Genomic DNA, 24,220 nt, shown 5'->3' with positions numbered 1-24,220 from the left:
TGGACATTAGACGATATCTCGGGTATATCAATATGGTCAGTAACAACAGGTCCAATAACATCAAGTAAAAATTTACAGGTCAACTCAAAGATTTGTCGCCACATGATCATCTTCAACTTGATATGACGGTACAATTTGATTAAGTCCACCACTTACTCGAACTCATTCACCATCATATTTAGGACAACGATTATGATCTTGCATCCCCACATTCTCTTTATCTCGACGCTCATGAAATACCTCAAAACCATATAATTTGAAATCTCTATCAACATTACAACCATTTGTAGCTAACTAAGATATATCAGGAAGATCTGACAACATTTAATCAACTATAGCCCTTGACAAATCTTCCTAAAAAATAACAAATAAGGGAAATACGTGTTACAAGAAATACATAGCTGATAAAACTATTGCATAGCCATACAATAACTAAAAAAAATATAATCAAGGATAAAAGCATATATAATACTACGATGCAACCATGACAACATGTACACTTAACTAAATGAAGGGCAATAACTCCTACAATGTGATAATGAAATGCACCAATATGATAAATAAATCTCAAAGTCCTGTGCAAATACCACTCATGATAGCCGGGCTTTATATTTTCACTAACAATCAAGTATGCCTGAAAAATATGATCCAAACGAGTGTTCCAAATAGAAATAAATGGCTGGTGTTTCTGAGTACAACTAATCAGCTGATTTCCATTTAATGACATATTTTGAAGCTCACTCGAGTGTTCTCCATCATGTGGATATATTGCACCATCCCAATATGTCTAATAACTATGTCAAGTAAATGAGTCTCCACAATAAAAACACATATGAAAGGGCCACAATAACACCAAATATGGCGACCGACCAAGCAAAATGCAGGTAATCTGAAAATGATCTCAGTAGAGTAAGGCTCACATATAAAATGAGATGTTGAAAGCCCTTATAGAATAGTACGAGTAATAGACAGTGTACGACCATGCTTCTCCAGAAATGAATGACTAATAAGCCACCTAAAATTACAATAGAATAACAATCAATTAAATTTCTTAATGTTAATTATAATTGAATATTTCTAAAATCCAAGTAGAGAATTGTTGAAGTCTAAAATACTAAAATTATTAAATTATGTTCCACTGTTAGATTAAGGTTTATGAAGTACCTCTAAAATTAAGAGTATATGAATGTTTGTAAAATAAAACTAGAATATATACATGACTCCATATGGACCAACAAGTTGATCATTGTAAATACGATCATCACGTAAAGACATGCTGGTATGAAGAGGAACAAGAGTACGCAATCTCTCATTATGCCCATAGTTGCGGCAATAAAAAACCCTCAGCAACATCCCTTGTGTTTTTCCGGGAACCCTGGCATCCTTATACATAAATGCAAGTGCTGCAACACCCCACATATACTCTCCACATGTATTCAAGTCACGAAAAAAATATCGGTACATAGGATGATTGGAACTTCCAGAATGATATATATATATATATATATATATATATATATAACACCAACAATAATGTGAACCAAATAACACTTAGTGTGATGCATGACCTCCTAAACTTCAATAAAATATATGGGTTAATAGATAAAAATAAACTCAACTGAATCCTAGCCATATTAAAGCGATTTAAGTGAGGCGCATGCCCAAATATAAAGTCAATTAAAGCGATTTGACGTCAAAGATAAGTGCATTCTCGTCAACACGAAGGCCAAGTCCTGAAGGGTAAAAGTAACCTCTCCCGTGGGTAAATGAAACATATGGGTCTCGGGCTTCTACTTCTCAACCAAATCAGATAGCAGACTCCAATCAAGCTATAACTCTGAAACCTTAGCTATGCCATAAAAACTGATAGACTATAACAAAGGAATCATCCGATGGTCCAGTGCAAGATTATTATGATTAGGATTTCAACGTCTACTTCTCATAGTATCTCCACCACCTACCCTCCAACTCTATCTAAACATATGTCCACGCTAAAGATAAAGAAGACCATGATCAATAGATCCCGAATTCATAATATTCAAATAGATAGTTGTACAAGGTTAAAATATGTATCACTTATAACATACATTTAACATAAGTGCATCAATTACACATAAAACACATAAAATTTAGTTGGCAATTACAACCCAATCATATAATATTGTCTATGAAAACTAAATATCGCCTAGGTAAAATCAGTTCGCAATTTATATTCACAAACGCATATATATACTTTACCACATTGTAGTGTGATGTCGAAAGCTTGGTTGATGCATCATGCGCATAACAAACCAAAATTTGTGTCTATATTAAACATAAATTCACTTGATGTACCACTTGTTTGTTACATTACATTCAAGCCAGATTTAAAGTTAAATATAATAAATCCACTAAAATCATAAAATAAATTGTTTTAAAAATGATAACATATAAGTAATGTACATATTCAGCTATTAAAGAAATTCATGAGATGTACTTTGCAACATTCAAAATAAATTTATTATAGTTCTTTAAGCACCGCGTCTATTGACGAGTCCTAAATATTATTAAGTATAGAATTCGGAATTTTAAATACTATTTTTTTTATCGTAAGGACTACGCAGCCGCTTAACTTAATTATTTTAGCGACAATGCTGCAACTTTCACTAAATTTGATACTCCATCAACTTAAAGATCATATTATGAAAGCCAATATTAGCTAGAACGTGATATTACATGGATTACCGGTTAAGCTCTGTGATGTAACACAATTTATTTAACATATCTTCACATTTCAAAAAAATACTATTATTATACTATTTTACATCTACCACCTTCATTATTTAGAGTTCATCATTTGAATTCTGAAGACGCTAAAACATGAAGTTATTGACAAATTTCCAACACACACTCTTTAATAAATCTTAAAAATTAGACGAAAAATTAAAAAACAATGACCAATTGATCAAAAACTATATATATGGTACATACATAAATCCACTCACAAAATTTCAGCAAAATTAGTTAATTAACGAAATTATAGCCTGTACATATAATATGAACACAAAAAAAATAACTTCTCACAACATAACATATACTCCCTCCATCCCACTAGCATGTTTACCTTCACTATTTGCACATATTTCGAGTATTCTATAAATATAGTTTCCTAATATTTTTTTATTTTTTTAACAAAAGTTTAAACATGAAACTTCTATTTAAGAATTTTTTTTAAAAAATATTATGAAATTATACTTTAAACGAGTATTGAAAAAATATGCTAAAAATAATGTAAATAATTCAGCGAGACGGAATGAGTATTCAAGCCAAACAGGCCTTTAATTTGCAGTTTTGCACAAAAGAGCTCACCTTAAAAATTAAAATCCCGCCAATTTTTTTCTACCCCCGTTTACAAAACTAGGGTTTAAACTTTAATCTGAAGCTCAAAAATCAAAGCCTCTCAATTCATTTCATTCTTGCAATTCATATTACTAGCTTACAGTTAAACCAATGAAAGAGACTCACTCTAATTCCAAACTTCACGAAATTGCAGATAACGAAATTTCTGCCATGGAAATAGACTTGGAAGAAGAAGCTGAAGAAGAAGATCCGTTTCTCAAATTCATCGATTACGCAAAATCAGTATTAACTCCTGATTACGATATCGAAGAAGGCGAAGAACAATTAAATGCTCCAGGTTGGAGTTGGATTGTTTCTCGCATTCTCAGAACATGTATTGCTTATTCTAGTGGCGTCACCACTGCTATTCTCCTCTCCGATCTGTCTCAGGTCCGCGTACATTAGTATTAGTTTCGGTTTATCTACAATTGATTATTTGTTGTTTTGAGTGTTAATAGTTTCGGTTTTACGTGTATAGGCTTGGAGTGAACAGAATAGGAGTGGTGCTCAGAAGAAGCGTCCGGAATGTATTAATCAGCTTGCTAAGACGCACAAGAGAGTGAAGCTTCCGAAGACTGTTACTATCGATTCTATTTATGAGAAGAATTTTTTGTCGTTCAGTAGCGTTATTGAGGCTGTTATAGTAGATGCTTTTGTTCTTCCAGGTATAATTATTTATGTAGTTTATCTGAATTTTATGATTGGATAAGTTTGTGTTGTAATTTCAGTACCTAGTAATTACGTATTGTAATGAAATCATCAATGTGTGGCTACAAACTTGATGGTTTGTGCTGAGTGCATCTATTGTGTGTGTGTGTTTTACTAGCCAAATTTTGATATAAAATTACGGATGATATTGATTCTTAGAACAATAGGCTTCATCATTATCAATTATAAACCCTTGAAAATTATGTGTTCTATTAATGTTAATTCCTTTTTAATAGGGACCAACATACACATTCTTACTTTGGGGGATTTCTGGAGTTCTAATACCATTGATCTATACCTTCATCGCAGGTATTCATTTCCACCAAAAATGAATAGAATACAATGCTCTGAGCTTGCATGGTCCATAGTTTAAGTCGATGAACTAGAAGCCGTTAGAACAAGAACACTGGGAATTAATATTTTGATTTTCCTTTTTAAAATTTTGACTCTGACTCTAGATATGCACATTCTGCATCAAACATCTAACATTCAATCCCTAGCAGATATTACAGCTTGGCCGATCCTAATTGTGGCATTTTAAAGAAAGGAAGAGAGATCTTCCTAACAGGATGCTATCTCCGAACCTCCACAGCCGGATCTGCCCAGTCACGTCTCTTACCAACTGAGTATATTGTAACATTACTTAACGAGGTACTGATTTTCTGTACATGTCTAATATTTTATTCGGTATCTCTGAAACATGCACAATACAATTATTTGTTAAGAGGAAAATTGTTTTTAACGGATTTGTATACTATTTTATTATCAAAAATTTTGGGTGAAGAATGGGAATCGAAGCCACGTGTGAATTACAGATACTTTAAGCAGTTATCTGCTCCGCATTTTGCTGATGCATGGCTTCCTGGCGAGAGGAGGAGAAGGGGTGAAATCGATATTGCGAGTTCGATCTTTCTCAAGATCAAGCCAAAACAAAAAGGAATGGACGGGTATAGGCAGAGGGTAAGTCAGGGCTTAAAATCAGGCCAAAAGGCATAGAGCAAACAGGGCCTTGAACCCATATACTTAACCTAAAGTGAATTTAAGTGATGCAATTGCACAAGGTGCCCTGCCCTGCCCTCTCCATTCTCTTTTGATCCATCTCAGGGTCGATTGGCTGCCTCCTACTGATGGAGCTGCTGCCTTCTGCTAAGTGTTTCAAGCAAGTAATCTTTCTGTTCCTCCCCTAGATCGATATTAAGAAGATCATTGCTTATTCCCTAAATGATTTCCAAAGGGAGATATTTGTGGCTTCTTATCCTTAAAATATTGGACTACACTAGATCCCACAGGGGATTAGAGTTGAATGACTAGACTTAAACTCTCTGCTTAATTTCTAGAGAACAGAATGGTGAAGATAAAATAGTAAAGATTCTATTAAGCGTTGGTAGTCCGGACATCCCAAACACATTATAATGCATAGGTTGCATCAGTTTGCTGGTATCGCATTGCATCTGTTTACACTTTACAGTAGCACTAAGAATGAAAACTAGGTTAATCTTAATGTTATGAGCATGAAGAGTTATCATAAAAAGATAATGTGGAACATATAACTGCTACCACATGTGTAAATTTGTGCTTTAAACAACAGATTGGCTGTTGTACTATGATCCCTAATTGTTTGTGATTGCCCTTCCTATATGGTTCTTAAATTTGCAGCTTCATGCAGGACCTAGATGATGATGCAATGCTTATAGGAGCACAATTTTGCTCAGATTCATTCTCTTCCATTTTGCCTGATGCCTTTAATAGAGGTGTATCCTATTCATTCTATGCAAGGTTAGTTAAAGTTAGAACAGTTAAAGCAATGTGGTTTCCTGATTCTACCATAGGTCTGCATTGATTCTGGAATGCATATCAAGCTTCTGCTTAAAACATACTTGTACCGTGGAAATTTTATCTGCTTAGAAATATGTTTATGATCATGACCTGTCAATGTAGCATTTTTGGCAGACCTGCAAGTGGTTTTATATGTTTCTTTTTACAGGATTGAGTCTATCGGTTCTTTAGAAATCCAGGACAGTATACAGAGGAAACAAATTATTCTTGTTGACGATGATGGTGTCAGGTTAACATTTTCATTGTGGGGTGACCAAGTTCTACTTGCCAATTGTTTCAGGTAGATCACAGTTATCGAGTCATTCTTTTATTACAAACAGATTACCTATGACTCACATGATGACAATGTATAATCTTTCAGTGTGGGAAGTATGCTTGCTCTGGATCGACCCTTTATAGCATGCCTAGAACCATTTAATGAGATTTCTCTTGAATATGGTAGTGAAACACAACTTTATACAGTGCCTTTACTTCACCATGAAGAACAGGTCAGTCATGAATTTGTTGAATGGACAGAGGAATTTGGAATGTGAATATGACTTTCGACATTCTCAGGTTTCTGTGGCATTGACACAAAATCGTTATCCAGGATCAAAATTGTTGAAAGCATTAGAGGCAAGCCAGGGTCCTCAAGTTTCTCAAGTGACCCTGCCATGTAATTCTCTAGGTTCCATTGACTTCAGTAACTATCCTTTTCGAGTAAGTTTTTTTATTCCCCAAATGTCTACTTTTGGCTGAGAACAAACTTATACGTGGTGGTTGGTACGGTCTAGTACAATTACTTGTATAATTTACATTTATAATGCATTTTAGAAAGTTCAGAGCATTGAAGATCTATCTATGCAAGTTTTTGTGCATCAATAGGATAATTTAGCCATTTCCAAGTTCTGACCGATGTTGAGATTTAACAATTTTATTGACAGCCTAAAAAAGTTCAGCATACTCGTCTTCAAGTTACATTTTTAACATTTATAATGCAGTTAACTCGTATTAATATGTCTAAACAACTAACAAGACAGTTTTAGACTTTATTCTTCTGCATCTTCTGCAGTGTACTTCTATGATTTAGACAAACATCTCAATGTTTTGATATAAAATTATTGTGAATTTTTGCAAGCATTCTTACAACTTAAATTCTTGCAGCCACTTGTGACCGACCTCCGTGACAAGATGACAGGAATTAGCCTCTATGGTACCGTTACGGACATAAAAAGTGAACAAAATTTTTCAAGGACCACTTTTTCTATGAGAGTAAAGGAGACAACTGGATCTATTTGGGCAAAATTACATTTTCTTGATTCTTGGTACTATTTTGATTTACCTTCGTATATTGTAATTTTCAGTCGTTCAAAAGAATGTCATGTGTCCTGAATTATGTATATTTTTCAGGTCACTTGGAAGATTAGCCCTTGGTCACACCGTGTATATTTCAGGCTTGACTTGCACCAAGACTAAAAATAATCGGTAATTCATACTTTTCATGGCTGTTACACTGGGTTAAATATTGTTTCTGTCTGTGCACTAATTCTAAAACTTTTAAGACCTTACTTTTTCACCAAAGAAACGTAATAAAATGATTGTGAAACTAAAACCTTTTTTGTTAACATTTCACACGCTTAATTATTTCACTGTTCAATGATATTCTAAAACTTTAACAAGACATCACATTAAGTGGTTGCTTAATTCTTAGCAGACTTGAAGTTTTATGGTTTGAGGACGCTACTGGATCCGTACTTGTCAATCTTAGTTGTTTGCCAGCACTGCTAAATTCATATTGTCTCCAAAAGTTATCAAGCCTTTCTGAATTATCAGATGCAATGTGCAGAACATATGTATGTTTCCTTTAATTTAATAAACTGGTTTTGATTCAATAAAATTATGTCAATTCGTGGTTATTTTCTACTTCCTCAGTACCAAAAGAAAAGAAGGAAAGGATCAATGGCACTGCTAAAGTACAAAGCCTTGAGAATTAAGTAATACATATGCTTAGGATGCCTTTACATAATTTTTTTTATAATACTTCAGCAAGAACAGTTAATTCTTTCATTATTCTCTCTCAATTGCCCAAATTTTAAAAATATTATATGCCTTAAAAATAACAGCTTGAATAGTATATTTGCTTATTTCTTGTAGACCTTTCATCTGCCAAGATACAATCATTGGTTCGAAAACCAGCTTCTTTTTTACTTCGTGGATATTGAAAAAGGCAGATTCATTGGGGGTAGATAGAACTAAAGATATTCCAAGTGTCTTAAAACCAAAAATGCATAAAAAATCCCTGCAAGACAACTCAACGTGTTAGTGTCTTATAGTTAATTTAAACCACCGGAAGGCTGCAAGTGCAAATTATAAATTATATGGGTAATATATTAATCATCCAAGGAGTGACCGGAGCCACCCCTTTTATGCTCCTGTCTTTAATCTTAGGAGTACGAAGGTTTTTGTATAACCCTTGGCTTTTGAGAATCGGCAATGTAGTTGCTAATAAAATTACTTATGATAGAGTGGTCTTCTGTAATAAAAATAACAATACCATGAGAGTGAGTATGCAAGTACATTGTTAAAGATGAGAATATTTGGCTCTATATGGTACTGTCTGAAAGGGAAGATTCCTCTACTGGACGTTATTGACGTTTTCATTTGTGACAAACCATAACCACTTTACTTTTTTGTATATCAATAACTTCTCTACGTGTTGACCATCATAATGTGAAAAATGATGCCATACGTGTAAACACTTGATCCCGGAAATATGGAAGTAACGAGTAGGTTGCAAATAAATAAAGCTGTTTACAAATTCTGTATGTAAAAGTCAATAGTAGGAGTATCTGAAAAACACTTGTGGTTGCTAATTAACATGACCTTCTACTTAAATTCACAGGCATCCAATTTTACTTTTCTTTTAATCATGCTAGTAAAACCCAAGCAGCTAAATTATTCTAATCTGGCTGGTTTCTAATGCCCGGATATCATTTGTAGATATGTCAGATTTGGCTGGATCAGATTCCTTTTGTAACTACGAGATTTTCACACATCCTTTGCGGTCATTATGTAAACAAGTTACCCAGTGGGGTTTATGAATGCAACTTCTGTTGTCGCAGTTGTGATTCTGAAGTAGTGCGTACTTTCCATCTTAAGGTAACTCTAGCAGATGAGACTGCTAAAATTTCTGCATGGTGTACGGGTCATGCTGCTACAGAGTTACTCCAGATATCACCAGATGAATTCGATGAGCTACCTGAGGTGCTCTCTCCCTCTCTTTCTATATTATATTTAGCTGTAGGAGTGTCTGCAAAAACCATGTTTGTTGATGCCTGTGCAAGTTGACATACTTATAGCCGCAAAGAGAATGTTACTAAACTTTTGATATTTGTAATTAATACTATCATAAATAAATCAAGATGACCCTAGAAAACATGGCAAAACAAAAACAAACTAAAAGGTTTTCAATGAAGAGCAAAAGCTATAATTTCAATGTCCCGGTGCAAAATGCATAGCATCCTTTATTACCAACTTCTCTATGTTTCATGTTTTCATTTTATCCAATGTACAAGGTAGAAATCATGTACAAGTCAATGTAACTTAAAAAGTCATTGTAACTTAAGACTACAAATACAAGCATCTTTTTTTAGTTCCTACCTTTACTTTTTCATGTTATCCACTTGCCAAATCTTAAGAAGCCTTCATAATAATTATTGAAGTAAATTACTACTTATTTTAGAATACTGAAAGCAATTTGTTTATTCTAATATTTGGGTTTTGATCACCAGGAAGAACAATATATGTATCCGACATCCATTCAACATGAACATGAAAGGTTCACAGTTGCTATAGTCAAGTGTAAAAGGCAGACTAATGGATTTGCAGACACTTTAGCACATGAGACTGACTCTATGAATTGGGAAATAAGTAGAGCATTAAAGTGTGAGTGAAATATGATGTTTCAGATGACATGAGATGAGATTTGTTAACATGAGAAGCCTTGGCGGAGTTTAAGGTAACATTTCGACATCGAAGTTTGTTGTAATGGGAAGAGGACAGTTTTATGAAGAATTTGTATATATGAAACAAGTTTTTCAAGTCAGTGCACCAAAATTTTTTGCAGTATCAAAGTATCCATATACAGTACCAAGTTTCTCTGTAGAGGCAGAGGGTAGAAACAGCTATGGCATACCAAAAGTTTTGTTAATAGATAAACTGTTTGGATATTAATACCAATCAAGTGTTAACGACAGGGAAAGCCGAAAGGTGTCTGAAAGTTTTGGCTTTTTATCGATTAAGTGGCTTGCTTTCAGAGACATCGATGCCTCACTTCCGGTATTGATTTGGAGACTGCACAAATTTGGGTAGCAATTTTTTTTTGTTTCTCGGCAAGAGGAGCGCATTATAAAGAGTGGAATAGAGTTTCAATTTGGAAAATCTTAAAATAAGCTTAAAATTAATTAGTGGTTTAAAAATTATAAGTAGAGGAATACTTATGTAAGTGTTTGGTTATTTTTTTTTATAAATCTATTTTTTTAACTTTAAATGAACTAAAATAAATAATTTTTAAATATAATTATCTTAATTCATGATTTTTAAATTATCTTAACATTTTAAAATATATATTTAAAAACTAAATTAATAAAAAAGTGAAAAATCAAAATAAGTTGAGAAAAAGTATGTCGTTACTAACATTCAACTTATTAACTTATAAGTTGTAAATTTAACTTATAAATGGGTTTACAAACAGTCCGAAATAAATATTTACGGATTTATAAGTCAGAAGTAGCTTATAAGTTAGAGGACAACCAGTTTCAGAATTTTAAATTTGTAGAAGCTGTTGAATTTATTTAAGAATGGGAACATTGCAAGGGGTGTTTCGGTAACTATGCATTTCCCCGAATGCGGTGAAAAATTTGTGCTCAACTTGTCACCATAATGGTTGACTTGACAAGATTATGATACATGGAAAGTAAGAACATCTCCGATCTAACTCTGACGATGCAATTTTATATTCCCTCGGTCTCAATTTATCTGTCATATTTGATTTTTTGTAGTCAAGTTGACCCAATTTTGATTGAATTTCTTTTATAATATATAATCAAAAAAATTATAAAAATTATATCATTAGAAAGTACACGTAATCTACTTTAATATGTATTCTTCAGTTTTTCAAACTAATTAAAGATTGATATTTAATTTACGGTCAAAGTTGAGTCAATTTGACCACAAAAAGTCAAACGTGACAGATAAATTGGGACGGAGGGAGTATAATTTTAATGTAAAATTCCTCTCCGATCGAAATCTAAAAATTACACCATTTTGGTGTAACATCAAAAATTACACCAAATTTTATGTCACTAAATTTTTAGAATTTTTGTACATTTTCATATTATTTTTTACTCCTTTACTAAAACAAATTTGTTCCATTTATATCTTACTGCTTTATTATTTTAACTTTTACTTTTGCACTTCAATAATAAAATATTATATATAGTCCAAGAATAGTATAAAATTTAGTGTTAGTATGTTGAAGTTGTAATTGAAAATAGTGTAGTTTTCTTTTCTTTTTTTGCTAAGTAAAATAGTGTAGTTTTCACACTATATTGATATAAAAATTGCACCAAAATAGTGTAATGGGTTGAGTTGCACCAAAATAGTGTAACGGGTCGAGGATATTCTAAGCGGTAAAATACTCGGATCAAATGTATACGCATAATATGCACATTATAAAATTATAAACTTTTATACCCCACAACACCTTAAACATAATATTTTACGCTAAAAAAGTCTTGTTAAAAAAAACTCAATACATTTTTTTTATCAAGAAAACTCGATACATATTTAAATATGCATATTATTGGGGGAAAAATAATGGGGTTAAGTATCACTTTGGTCACTGAAGTGAGTGGCATGTATCAAAAGGTTCACTGTAGTAATCGGGGTATCAGTTGTACCACTATAGTGGTTAGTAATGACAGTCCGTCATAGTTGACCTGTTGACTTGACGGAAAACAGTGACATGAGCCTCTTACGTGTATTGTAACGGATAGTTGTAGGTTACGTGGCATTCATAACGGCTATATAGTATTGTAATTACAGACTTACAGTCTCTATATATATATTAGGGTTCTTGTTTTTTCCCCAAATTGAGAGAATAGTTTGTAGAATTCAATTATTTGTACATATAGCATCTCAACATGGTGACAATTGAAAGTCCCATAGCCAAAAGTAGTGGTAGTTCTTCTTGCGATTCTGTTAAAAATTGGGAGCACAGAAGTTGTCATTGTGGGATAAGAGCTCGAATTTATACCTCTTGGTCTTTGAATAATCCTGGGAGGCGTTTTTTTACGTGTTCCAAACCGAAGGTAAAATTTGTGTTCAATTTATTTTCATCTAGCTATGTATGGGTTGATTTTCATTAAGGAAATATTCAAAAAAATGAACTAATTTTCTTCAATATAGGCGTCCGGAGGTTGTGAATTTTTCGAATGGTATGATGCAGACTTTACTGGAAGAGCCAAATCTGTGATTACGGAGTTGAATCATAGAAGAATATTTTTGGAGGAGAAGATGAGACTTGTTGAAGAAGATCTTGGTAAAAAGACAGAGGAAAAGAGTGCTTTGCAATTTGAGAATAATGATTTGCTTGAGTTAATTGTTGCTGGTCAAGATCAAATGAAGAAGCTGTCAAAAAAGTTGAAGATATTAATGTTTGTGAGTGTTGTATTGTTGGCTTTGCTCTTCTGTGAGACTGCTTGAATGTAATGAATGTAGTGGATGTTATGTAAGGTTTATGGTTGTTAGATGTAATGAATGTAACTGAGTGTTTTTAACTTGTAATGATAAAGTCTCCTCAACTGAATTTTACCAAAAAACAGACAGACAAAAGTTGATGATTTAGAACATTAAACAAAAGTCTAACAAAAGTACCAAAAGTTTCAACAACCATAGCAATAGCAAATGTTTCAACCACCGGAACTTAACAAAAGTACTACAATGATCCACATAGCAAAAGCAAATTAGTTAGAACATAACACAAAAGTCTAAAACATAGAAAGCATAAACATAGTAGCTTCTAATCCTCCCCTAGAAAGACAGGTTCATCTTCAGAATTTTTGAAGTTGAATTTTTCTTTCATCAGCATCCTTGCACTCCTCCTTGGTGGTGCTTCAGATGGTGCAGAAGACTTTGAAGTCTTAGAAGAGGTTGCTGGTGCTTGAGATGTGGTTACAGCACTTGCAGGAGTTCTTGACCCAACTGGCATGAAAGGAGTGTGAGGGGGTATTGGTTCAAAGACAACAACATTACCCAGTGGACCTCTAACAGCATCTTCAAGGCCTCTTGACTGATTTCCCCTCAAGCACATATCCTTACCATCTTCACTGTTGTCTAAAACCAAAGGTAGTTTCTTTCTTGGCACTCTGAATGCTAGCTTGTCAACATGTTTCTCAGGTGCTTTTTCTGCAGGTCTAGGCCTCCTAAACATCAACTTCTGTCTCCTTAATTCTTTTCCCCTCTTTTGAGATTCCCCAACAATAATACTAGGCTTCCTTGACACTGAAGTTGATGATTGTTGTGTTTCTTCAATGACAGGTGCCTCATTTCTTATAGCTTCATCTCTAACAGGTGGTCCCATGACAGGTTCTTCCCTCAAAGGGGGTTCCATGACTGGCTCTTTAAAAATTTGGTTTGTTTCATCCCTCAAAGTTGGTTCCACAACAGGTGGTTGAGATTTACTGGGACATTTGTTCTTTCTATGCCCTTCACTACCACATACACTACAATGCATTACCCTCCTGTTACTAAATCTTTGGATGCCCCCTACATTTTCACTTGCTTGACTTCTGGAACCCCCTTCCCAAGCTTCTCTCCTCCTCATTTTCTTAGGCCTCCCTCTGAGCTTCTTGGGAATGTCTGGAGGAAGTACCTCCTCACATGATTGCATTGTCCAGAATTCCTCCCCTTTCATTGCTTGTATGGAGAAATTGTAACTAGCAAGGTATTTTTCCCTTTTGTAATAATCAGAGAAATAATCAATAGGATTATGTCTTCTATCATGTATGCTAGCAATTGCATGTGCACAAGGAATACCTGTGAGGTCATATACTCTGCAATCACAACACCTCCTGTCCAAATCCACAGTCACTGCCCTGGTCCCCTGTTTGACTTGGTATTTCTTATCTCCATCCCATGCTGCTGTCCACCCTCTTGACTCAGTGACTAGTTTATCAAGTTTTCTTTTAATAACTGGGCACACATGGACATCACTATTTCTCATATCATCCCTCTTAACTCTAAGTCTTGTCATTAGCTTGAAATGCAATTCTTGCAGCATAGTAAGAACTGGTTGATACCTGGATAGCATAGTATGACAGTAATGTGTTATAATGGATAATAGAAAGTACATCCAAAAATATAAAATTTCTGATAAAGCCTTCCTTGAGTGCATTAACCTGGTGGATCTTCCTCCTTCCTTGAGTGCATGCTAGCATACATAAAGCCTTCTGAATTTAGGTGGATCTGTTTCATTTAACCTGGTGGTTGAGATCTTCACTGTATTTCTAGGATTAATTTGCAACAATTCATGTCCAAAGTCCCTTAACCTAGAATATTGTGCTTTCAAAGCATCATGAACTCCTTCCAATGCCATTCTCCTCACTCTGATTATTTTAATTCTGAAAACATCTATTTCCAAATCCTTTTTTATGGTCTCAGCCATCTCTTTTATCCTCCACTGTGGGTTCTGCCTCACTCTGTCTCCAAATATCTCACAGAGCTTCTTAACTGAAGCTAATTTGTTAGTGTAGGGTTTAGTACAGAGGTGCTGGGGATTAAGGGTCTTCAAGGTGCAATTCTCAGAATCTTTGTCCTTACTACACCACATGTAGAAAGGACATTCAGCCTGACACGACACTTGACACCTGAGTTTATCACTAGTTATAAACTGTATACCTCTCCTATGTGTCAGCCCATACTGCCTAACCAAGTCCCTGAACTCTTGAATGTTCACAAATTTCTGTCCAACTTCCCAGTGGAATCCCTCTTCAGAAATGTTATAGGTGGTCTTAGGTCTTTTTTTCCTTTTTTTGGGATTAGGAGGGCCAACATATCCAATCCTACAGTTTTCATCCTCACTACTAGAAGATTCAGACCTAAGAGAATCAGAATTAAAATCTGATTCATCACTGTTAATTATTGGAAGTTTAACCGGATTATTCAAGTTCTTCTTAAAGTCCTTCTTCTTAACCCTCATACTTTTCAGTTCTTCATCTTCATCACTATCAAGATATAAACTACCATTATCCGACTCATCGCTATCAGATTCACTTTCAGTTTCAGCATCATATTCAGGATCATCCTCACTAGATCCATTAGCCTCATTTTCCAAATTACTCTCAGGTTGTTTGTTATTAAGTTCTGTAGGGGTTGTAGGCATGTCAACCAGATTATCAAGCTCAAAATAGTCTACAAACAATGAGATTTTACCATATGGTTTGTGCAACTCTACCATTTCCCTCACAGTATCATCATCATATAATAGACTAACACCATTCCTAAAACTAGACCCATCAGACTTAAAATAAACTAATGCAGAAGGATCGTAATCGTATTTCACGGCAAAATCATCCAAATCACGGAACGAAAACACATCAGTATCAACATTATGGAGGGTTTCTACTTTCCCCCTATATAGCTAACATTAGGAGGAGAGGTCAAATCCCCATGGTGATGCAGATAAATAGTCACGAAAGAAGACATACTGAAACACAAATCACAACAAAACAAGTATTCCAAATTCAATCAAATAATACACAAAACATTCATGTTGAATCAAAATAAAATTAAAGTTCAATTAAACTTATTCATGTACAATATCATCGAAATGAAATTAGGGTTTCATACCTCACAGTCGTGCTTCGTTTACATCAGTCGACCTTGGATTAAAATTCACCTCTTCAAGAAATTAGGGTTTTTCGCCCCTTCCCCAATTCGCTACCCACCCGTGTTAAAATGAGGGATTTGACCCGATATTTTCATATATATCAGTATAAATCTATTAAACAAATATAATTTTCCTATTTTTTCAACAAATACAACTTCTGTGTGTCCACGTATGTCCACGTGTGTCCACGTATGCTTCCACGACGCAATCGTTACGTTTTCCGTCAAGTCAACAGGTCAACTATGACGGACTGTCATTACTAACCACTATAGTGGTACAATTGATACCCCGATTATTACAGTGAACCTTTTGATACATGCCACTCACTTCAGTGACCAAAGTGATACTTAACCCAAAAATAATGATGTATCCTCAAAGTGTATATTTGATGATGGAAGTCGCGTACCTATTGTTTGAAAATGTGTTGTTCTAAACTTGTAAGATACCTAGAAGAGCCTTTACTTGCAAGTTCAAAAATAATCAGCAAATAACTTAAAGGCAAGTCAACACTCTGTTTACAGCTTTGGTCGAATTACCTTGAAAGCTTTCATTACAACAATGTACACTACGAACCTTAATAACAATTCTACACCAATTTATCTTTTTTTTATCTTTTTTTTTCACTCATATTTTCCCACCCCTTATGTATATACACTATTATAATTCAGAGCACCAATGAAAGAGAGGGCCACTGTTGTATAACCTTGTGCCTTCTGTCGCTAAATGTAGTATATCTATCTCAATATCTAGTAGTGTAAATATCTTACACTTTAAGAATATATAAAATTAACAATATTTCCTTGATAAAAAAATCACTGCAGATCTGCAACAGTAGCACTTGGTATTCCTAAATGTACAAGTACCTATGCAAAAGCATGTAGACAGAAGACCGGTCTTGTTGCCAGTTGCCAGTTGCCACAATGATATCTCTTAATAAAACTTCAAGGAAAACATTGAGTGTTTTACCAATGAATGGTACAGAAATCTATTAAACCAAATCTATGGTACACAACTTCAGTCATTTCTTCTCTTTTTGTTGGAAGGTGAAGGCTGATTCTGATCAGTTAAGATCTTCAATACCTTTACCACTGCACGAAGACGATCCCAAATATTCAAACCATATAAAGCTTCAACAAGTGACTCCTGAAACTCAAAACCATTCGCGGCAACAGGGTACTACAGATACAAAAGACCATCAGATTATGATAAGGCTACTGAGTTACAATTAAGTCCTAGTCAAAGAAGTACCTGAATAGGCTTTGGTATCTTTGTTTTGATTATTGGCCACCATCTATCTTCCACAACTGATTTCACAAGACAGCAGGCTCTCAGTCCTTCTATACCAGCAAACCTTCCAAAACCACTGTCTTTAACACCACCAAATGGCAGGGACTGGAAAAAGTGAGAGTTGTCAAAGCAGTAGTACATATTAGTTTAACTAAGAGATCTACCCATTATCTAAATGCTGAAGTGAATCCTCACAACATGAACCAATTAAAAAAATACTATCAAGTTGCAGTTTTCATTTGGAAGACACCAATTTCACTCTTGATTAAACTAATTACTTTTGTGCTGATCTTTTCACCAACGGAGAAAAGAATAAAACCATTCTATTGAACCGTTTTCACAAAGTCGGATGCTATGTTAACAATCCCACCACAAAACCACTAAACGTTTACCTGACACATGTAATTTGATGCAAAATCATTGATTGCAACAACCCCACATTCCAGCTGTAAAGCTATCCGCTTTGCACGATGCTTGCTGCCAGAGAAGACAGCACAGCCAAGGCCATATCTTGAGTCATTTGCAAGCCTGACAACTTCTTCATCGGAGCTGAATTTCATTATTGGCATAATTGGTCCGAAGGCCTACATGTAGGATCAACCGAAGTCAGCATTTAGTCATCAATTTCTTCAAGAACTATTACACATCATTTTTACAATATAAGAATGTAAAAATGACTTCTGCTAAAATCTAGAAATGTTACATGCAACTAGGCAAAAAACAAACATTCATAGCAGATCAGCTACATGTTCAAGTTTGCTGGCTTTAAGCATTATGATTTTCTAGGTAAGATGGCTCGGCAATGTAAAGCAGAATCAAACGATCACATTTTCATTTTAGCAAATGATTAAGGTTTACCAATCTGTCTGATTAGTGACTAGTAAATTACCTCTTCCTGCATCAGCTTCATTTTGTGGTTTACGTTTACAATCACGGTGGGAGGAAAGTACTGATCAACAGCTCCTTCGCCAATATTACCAACAGTTCCACGACAAACAATCTCAGCTCCTTTGTCTATGGCATCATTTACAAGAATTTGAAGCCTTTCAGAATGCTCTTGCATACATATGGCTCCCATGTCATACTTTCCAGCAAGTGGAGGTCCCTGCATAAGTTATTAGACAACTCATATCATGAGGTACCGGAAACTATTATAAACCACGGCGCAAAAAATATAGTTCCAATCTACTATACATATGTTGTCATGTCGAGCTCAGTACTAATAGAAATTACATTTAATGATAAACATATAACTGCACAGACAAGTACTTATCTCTGTACTTCTTATCGCTTTTCGAAGTTGTGCCTTCATAGCGCTGCGATCTAAATACGATTTTAAGTATAAAGACTGAATGTAAACTGCAACTCACAAGCAGGGTAGTTTTTTAGCCATAGAACTATTCTTGCATGATTATCGATACACATAATCCAACTTGTGCAACAAAGGCAATAAGACAGGCAAGGGATATCTAAAAGTATTAAGATTATAAAGAATACTTACGGCTCTAACAGATTTCACGATCTTAACTACTTCGGCAGTGAATGAAGAATAAACGTCCTTGTGAACATAGAATCTTTCAGCTCCAGCACAATTTTGACCACTTGATTGGAGAACAGCTCTAACGGCAATTTGTGCAACCTATTATGTACACATGTATTTGCAATCAACTAAAGTTGAAACATAATATAATGGCATACATCGTTTGGTTACATCAAAGCAAAATATCAAGTACATGTAAATCAGATTAAAAGAAATAAAGAGACTTACATGTGGTACATCCACATCTTCGCACACAATAAATGGATCTTTTCCACCAAGCTCTAGTGTGACAGGAATCAGCGTCTCTGAAGCAGTTTTCATAATCTGTATCAACATTAGTTTTGTCACGTGTGACATATATACGAGTTCAAATAATTAAAACTCTGCCCTAAAAAACTTTTTGACATTAATCTTTCCGCTACAAACAGAAATGGCCATGTTGATAATCAGAGTGTTTCCATTTTTAACATTCTAAACGTGAATGGGCACTTTAAGGAAAGAGAGGCCTGCAGCAAGGAAACCAAAAATTTCCAGGAAATTTCTAGTTACCAAGAAAGACTATTCCCAGCAGCAGCCAATTGAAACAAGAAAAAATTATACTGGGAGAAATCAAAAACGTTCTTGAGCATAAAAAGACTTTCATAATTATATGCAGTTGTAAATTGACAATCAATTGCAGATATAGCGAAACAGTTGCAATGGTAAAGTCAGATAGTTCTAAATATGCTTCCAGGCAAACTAAGAACATACCATTTTACCCACTCCAGGGGACCCAACAAATATAATTTTGTCAACAGAGGACACTAGTGCTTCCCCAGTCTCAGCAAACCTGGAAATGGAATTCAATTAGAAAATACCAACTCAATTTGACATGCCCAGTTATAAAATAAAAGCATACCCAGTTATCACTTCAACCAGATTCTCAGGAGCTCCTACAGCAGCAAGAGCTGTTTGTATAATTCGCACATAAAAACACCCAGACCAACTTGCATGCTCCGAAACCTACACCGAACAAAATGCATAGCTCATATTAAACTAAGTTGATCATTTGGTACATACAGATTTAAGTATAGCTTAATCCATTTACGACGATGGTAACAGTTTATAGTTGAGTTTCTAAGAACCAAAAATATTTGAATTGTCAAGCTTCTTAAAAACTAAAGCTGAAATATAAAATAGAAAGATTTTTGAAAATAATAGTCAGCCTTTAATATTTCAATTGAGCAACAACGATTACATTTCGGCAAAGACAGAGCAGGAGGAATGATCTCACATGTGTTTTCGTATTTAGGACACATGTAATAAGCATTAGTTGGTGTTCCATAGATTCCGGCAGTTTGATAACAATCTCTAAAAAAACTAAATTGGATACAGGATTTTCACCGGCTAATGCATTGAAATTTGAAAGAGAGAGCATTGCATGTCTAGACGACACAACTAAATTCTTAAAAAAATAACAAAGTAGTTGAAGATTAGGAAATTCTGGTAATTCCGAAGCATACCTCTAATTCGAATGAGTTCACACATCACAAGTAACATAATCCACTATTCATATCAGAGTCAAATATTAAAAAAAAAAAAATTAACCTTTGTATATTTTAGACTTCTAGCAACTCTGCTTAGCAGAGGGAAAAAGAATATACAGATAGATTAAAGACTCATCAATGCGGGAAGTAGACATTTCGGAGGTAGTAACACACCTTGATAACGATGCTATTCCCAGAAAATATAGCAGCTAGCATTGGATTAAATATATTATGAAATGGGTAGTTCCATGATACAATAGCGCCAACAACACCCAGGGGATGAAATTCGACCTTGGATGTCTTGTGAAACATTGATCTTCCGGAAGATCTGAGAGCAAAGTCATATTTAAACATACAAGGAAAACAACGCACACAATAATTTATAATGATTATTCATTGTTGCTGAACCTTTAGAAAAGTTTTTTTACTGAGTACAAAAAAAGGTTATTCAAACACCATCAATGCAACTTAAGTGACAACAATTAGGAAGTGGATACTTCGGACTTCTGTTCAGTAACTAGAAGAGTCACCAAATAGTTTTAGTACAAGAGATGTATAAATGATGAGTAATAGAAGTATGCACGTATGGAGGGAAAATAACTTTGTACTCAATATCTAATCTATCGTTAAAATGTTGAATAGAAAACTAGGAAATTTAAATTAATATCAATCTTTTTTCTGATTTCATAAGATAAACTAAATTAGAGGGTAAAAAGATTGTACAATACCGGTATTCAGGCTTTAGCCATCGTTCACCCTCTGCAAGTAACCAAGTAATCTTTTCACATGTCGTCATAATTTCTCCCAAAGAGGCATCTACCAGTGTCTTTCCAGTATCGCGAGAAGAGACTCTGATCAAAATGAGCATCAATTAAAGAAGTGCTATTTCTGTATTGGGGCATGCAACATGTAAAACAGATCCATACAAAGTAAAAAACTAAAACCCATAAGAGGGGGAGAAGAAAGACCTAATACGCTAGAATACAATGGCTTGGAACTCCTTTATGTAAGTATGTACTTAAAATATGAATCTAGCTAAGGTGTGATAAGAATACAGTCAGAACATATTCTACAGCCAAACAGAAGTCACGAGGACAAGTTTTAAGGAAATATTAAACATTAACAAAATTAAGTACACAGTTTGTTCCTGATTCGTACTTATAACTGTCGACTTGGATGCAGCACAATTGTATATTGTAATGATCATATCTTATACTGTTTATTTTGCGCACGTATCAATTAATGCTTAACTAGACATTAGCATGTTACGCAAAGAACCGCAACACAGAAGCCAGTAAAATAAAAAATTCACTAAGGAGAGGACTTTACTCGCATATAAGCTCTTGATGTTCAATAATATACTTCAAAAGTATCCGCAGAAACTGACGTCTTTGCTTAAAAGAACTCTTTGCCCATATCTTCTGTGCCTTCCTAGATTGCAACACCCGCTCCTTCACCTAAAGATGATGAAACTAATCAATTTGAATTTATTATGTAAAAGTTATTCATGTGGATGTCAAAAACATTTACAATGATCCATTTAAGGGTAGCATTCAACACTTCAAGGAACAAGTATGCTAGTAGAAACTGAAAATAGTACAGAAAATACTAAAAAATTTGCTGGCAACAACTAGCTAATTGCTTTGTGGCGTAGTGGTTATCACATTTATCTATCAAAAAGAAAGCTAGCAACAAACCATTGACATGTATATTTACATATATATACACACACACACATACATACTTTGTGTTTCTGTAAGCTACCCTAAAAGTTAATACTATCTATCAGGTGGGTAATATTAAAAGAAAGTAAGAATTGAAAACTTGTTCATATAGTTTACAACAGCTGAAAAAAGACATAAACACAGCAGCTTTAAATTCTGCGAAAGAGCACAAGTCCTGTCATTTTTAATCTAAAACCAAAAAAAAAGAGTTTTGGGGGACAAGTAGCTTCAGTCAGAAAATCAACACCACTGTACCACATCTACTGTGAATATGCATAAAATTAGGGCATTAACCTCGTCTGGCTTCAGTGCAGGGAAGTAACCCAGGTACTTCATTGTTGCAGGTTCATAGCACTGAACTTTATCAGTTTGCCGTCTTGAAGGTATCTGCATGAAAAACAGCACATAAATGAGAATATAAATGACAGGTAGATGTCTTGAGTTCATAAAACCAATCGGGGGTTAACATGAGAGCTGAAGGGTGCTTTAATAGGAAACCATTACTGAGAGAACATCAGCCACCATAATTGCATAATTTTATGTCATGAACTTTTATCATTAAAAAACCAGCCTTGCATGTAAGATTTATATTAATGTTAATTAATTATTATAAAGAAAACAATGTTAACAAGGAGAAATGATAACAAGGAGAAATGAATGTTTAACTTTTGTCTTGATAAATAACTGCCTGCAGTATTAGGACAGAAATTTCACAACTTCTCACCACTAACAATTAGAGGGAAACAGTGCCAAACTTTTTAAGAGCACTAAAACTATACTAAAGACGCCACGTATAAATGCCAACATAGAAGGTCTCTCTAAATCCAAGTCAGCACAGTAATTAACTTAACAGCAAGTTACTTGAAGTTGACTCAAACTCCTACTCATATGACTCCTTAGTACTTAACTGCGATTCAGATGTACTCGCATAGAATGTAGTATTAAATCACACACACGATAAGCAACTAGATCCAATTGATTTATACCTAGTAGCTTAAAAACATTGCACCAGCAAAATCCTAATGGATTCTTTGTTTTAGGCTTTAGCGGAATAATAATCCCCAAGGCATGGGACCATTTGCCCAAATTTTGAACTATAATTAGTCATAATTTTCCCATTGACTAAATTCCAATCATTTTTAGTTCATTTTTATGTGATTAATACTCGAGATGGTGGGATAATAAAGAACTAAACTAATTGAAAATCGTAAATGGGACTATTTTAAAAATCAAGCACAATGGAATGAACAAATTCTAATGTAGGCCAAAAATCACAATCATTACAAAATGCAAACAAACACAGCCGATAAGACCGAAACTCAAATATCTTCCCAATACCTTACTAATCAAAATCCTGATCTCAATTGTATCAACTCGTTGAACATCATAACAGCACAAAAAAAATAAAACTAATGAAATGCAATTAGTACAGTCACTTCACTCCAAAACACATGCAATTAACACACATAAACTATACATAACTACAAACTGCAAGTTCCGAAGCAAAATTACTTACATAAATGAAACTGTTTTCCTTAGTTTGATTTCCTTCATCTAACACTGTAATAGTTCAAATCACAGTATATTACCATCAGATTACATACGCATATGTGTATATATACAGGGATATATATATATATATAGAGAGAGAGAGAGAGGAGGGAGAGTGTCAGAGGGAGAGGGAAAGAGAGAGAGAGAGAGAGAGAGAGAGAGAGAGAGAGAGAGAGAGAGAGAGAGAGTTACCATCGGAGGCGTCAACATCGATGGAAGGGACATTAGAGGGAATGAGCATGAAAAGGAGTTTACAAAGGAGGCAAGCAAAAGCAATTACAATCAAAGGCCACCAAAACGCCATTACTTTCTTTCTCAGATCAAAACCCTAACTATTCAGATTCACTATAACAGATTCAATCTTCTCTCGTCTTTTACTGAAATGGACTCACTACTGTCTGTATTGAGTACGTGTCTGTGTGTGTTTTATATACGCGCAACTGACGCCCCCACCTTTATTTTTCGGTTTACAAAGATATTGCGAGCGAAAATTTACAAAAGGTATGAATTTAATTTTGTGCTCCAAGGTCCGAACTGATTTAACTTTCAAGTTTCAAGTAACATTTTGAACATTTTGAATGTTCTTTTTTTTGCCACAAAAATATCAATTCCATTAAAATCACAAATCAACCAACATGACTGAACGAAAGTCGGAATGGACATCTCTCATTCTCCGAGTACGATATTCTAGAAGTGAGTAAACAAAAATTGAAAGCACGAATATAAAAAATCGAAACAGTCG

At 34.5% G+C, this 24,220-nt stretch overlaps 2 protein-coding genes across 3 annotated transcripts; one reads left to right on the top strand and one right to left on the bottom strand.

The window, feature by feature from the left end:
- The first annotated feature begins 3,376 nt into the window (after positions 1-3,376).
- LOC141683131 (uncharacterized) lies at positions 3,377-10,331 on the top strand. 2 transcript variants are annotated; one of them, XM_074487829.1, is made up of 13 exons: positions 3,377-3,768; positions 3,857-4,043; positions 4,323-4,395; positions 4,590-4,737; positions 5,753-5,862; positions 6,071-6,202; positions 6,284-6,410; positions 6,478-6,621; positions 7,066-7,226; positions 7,312-7,386; positions 7,616-7,754; positions 9,061-9,165; positions 9,693-10,331. In XM_074487829.1, the coding sequence occupies exons 1-13, from the start codon at positions 3,490-3,492 to the stop codon at positions 9,852-9,854; spliced, it is 1,842 nt and encodes a 613-aa protein (XP_074343930.1). In that variant the 5' UTR covers positions 3,377-3,489; the 3' UTR covers positions 9,855-10,331. The 2 variants fall into 2 exon arrangements, with proteins under 2 accessions (XP_074343930.1, XP_074343929.1); XM_074487828.1 differs by having other exon boundaries at positions 3,378-3,768; positions 8,902-9,165; positions 9,693-10,330.
- A 6,264-nt stretch (positions 10,332-16,595) lies between these two features.
- On the bottom strand, positions 16,596-23,972 carry LOC141684805 (aldehyde dehydrogenase 22A1). Its single transcript, XM_074489933.1, has 14 exons — positions 23,671-23,972; positions 23,444-23,487; positions 22,222-22,314; positions 21,533-21,660; positions 20,932-21,054; positions 20,378-20,531; positions 19,576-19,679; positions 19,428-19,506; positions 18,906-19,001; positions 18,639-18,776; positions 18,027-18,242; positions 17,530-17,721; positions 17,099-17,242; positions 16,596-17,026 (listed from the first exon to the last, which is right to left on the bottom strand). Exons 1-14 carry the CDS (start codon positions 23,780-23,782, stop codon positions 16,865-16,867), a joined length of 1,785 nt encoding a protein of 594 aa, XP_074346034.1. The 5' UTR covers positions 23,783-23,972; the 3' UTR covers positions 16,596-16,864.
- Between the last annotated feature and the right edge of the window lie 248 nt (positions 23,973-24,220).

This window comes from Apium graveolens, chromosome 9 (genome assembly GCF_009905375.1).
Source record: "Apium graveolens cultivar Ventura chromosome 9, ASM990537v1, whole genome shotgun sequence".
Classification (NCBI taxonomy): domain Eukaryota; kingdom Viridiplantae; phylum Streptophyta; class Magnoliopsida; order Apiales; family Apiaceae; genus Apium; species Apium graveolens.
Note: the sequence above shows the minus strand (reverse complement) of the source record. Positions and strands in the feature narration are given on the sequence as shown.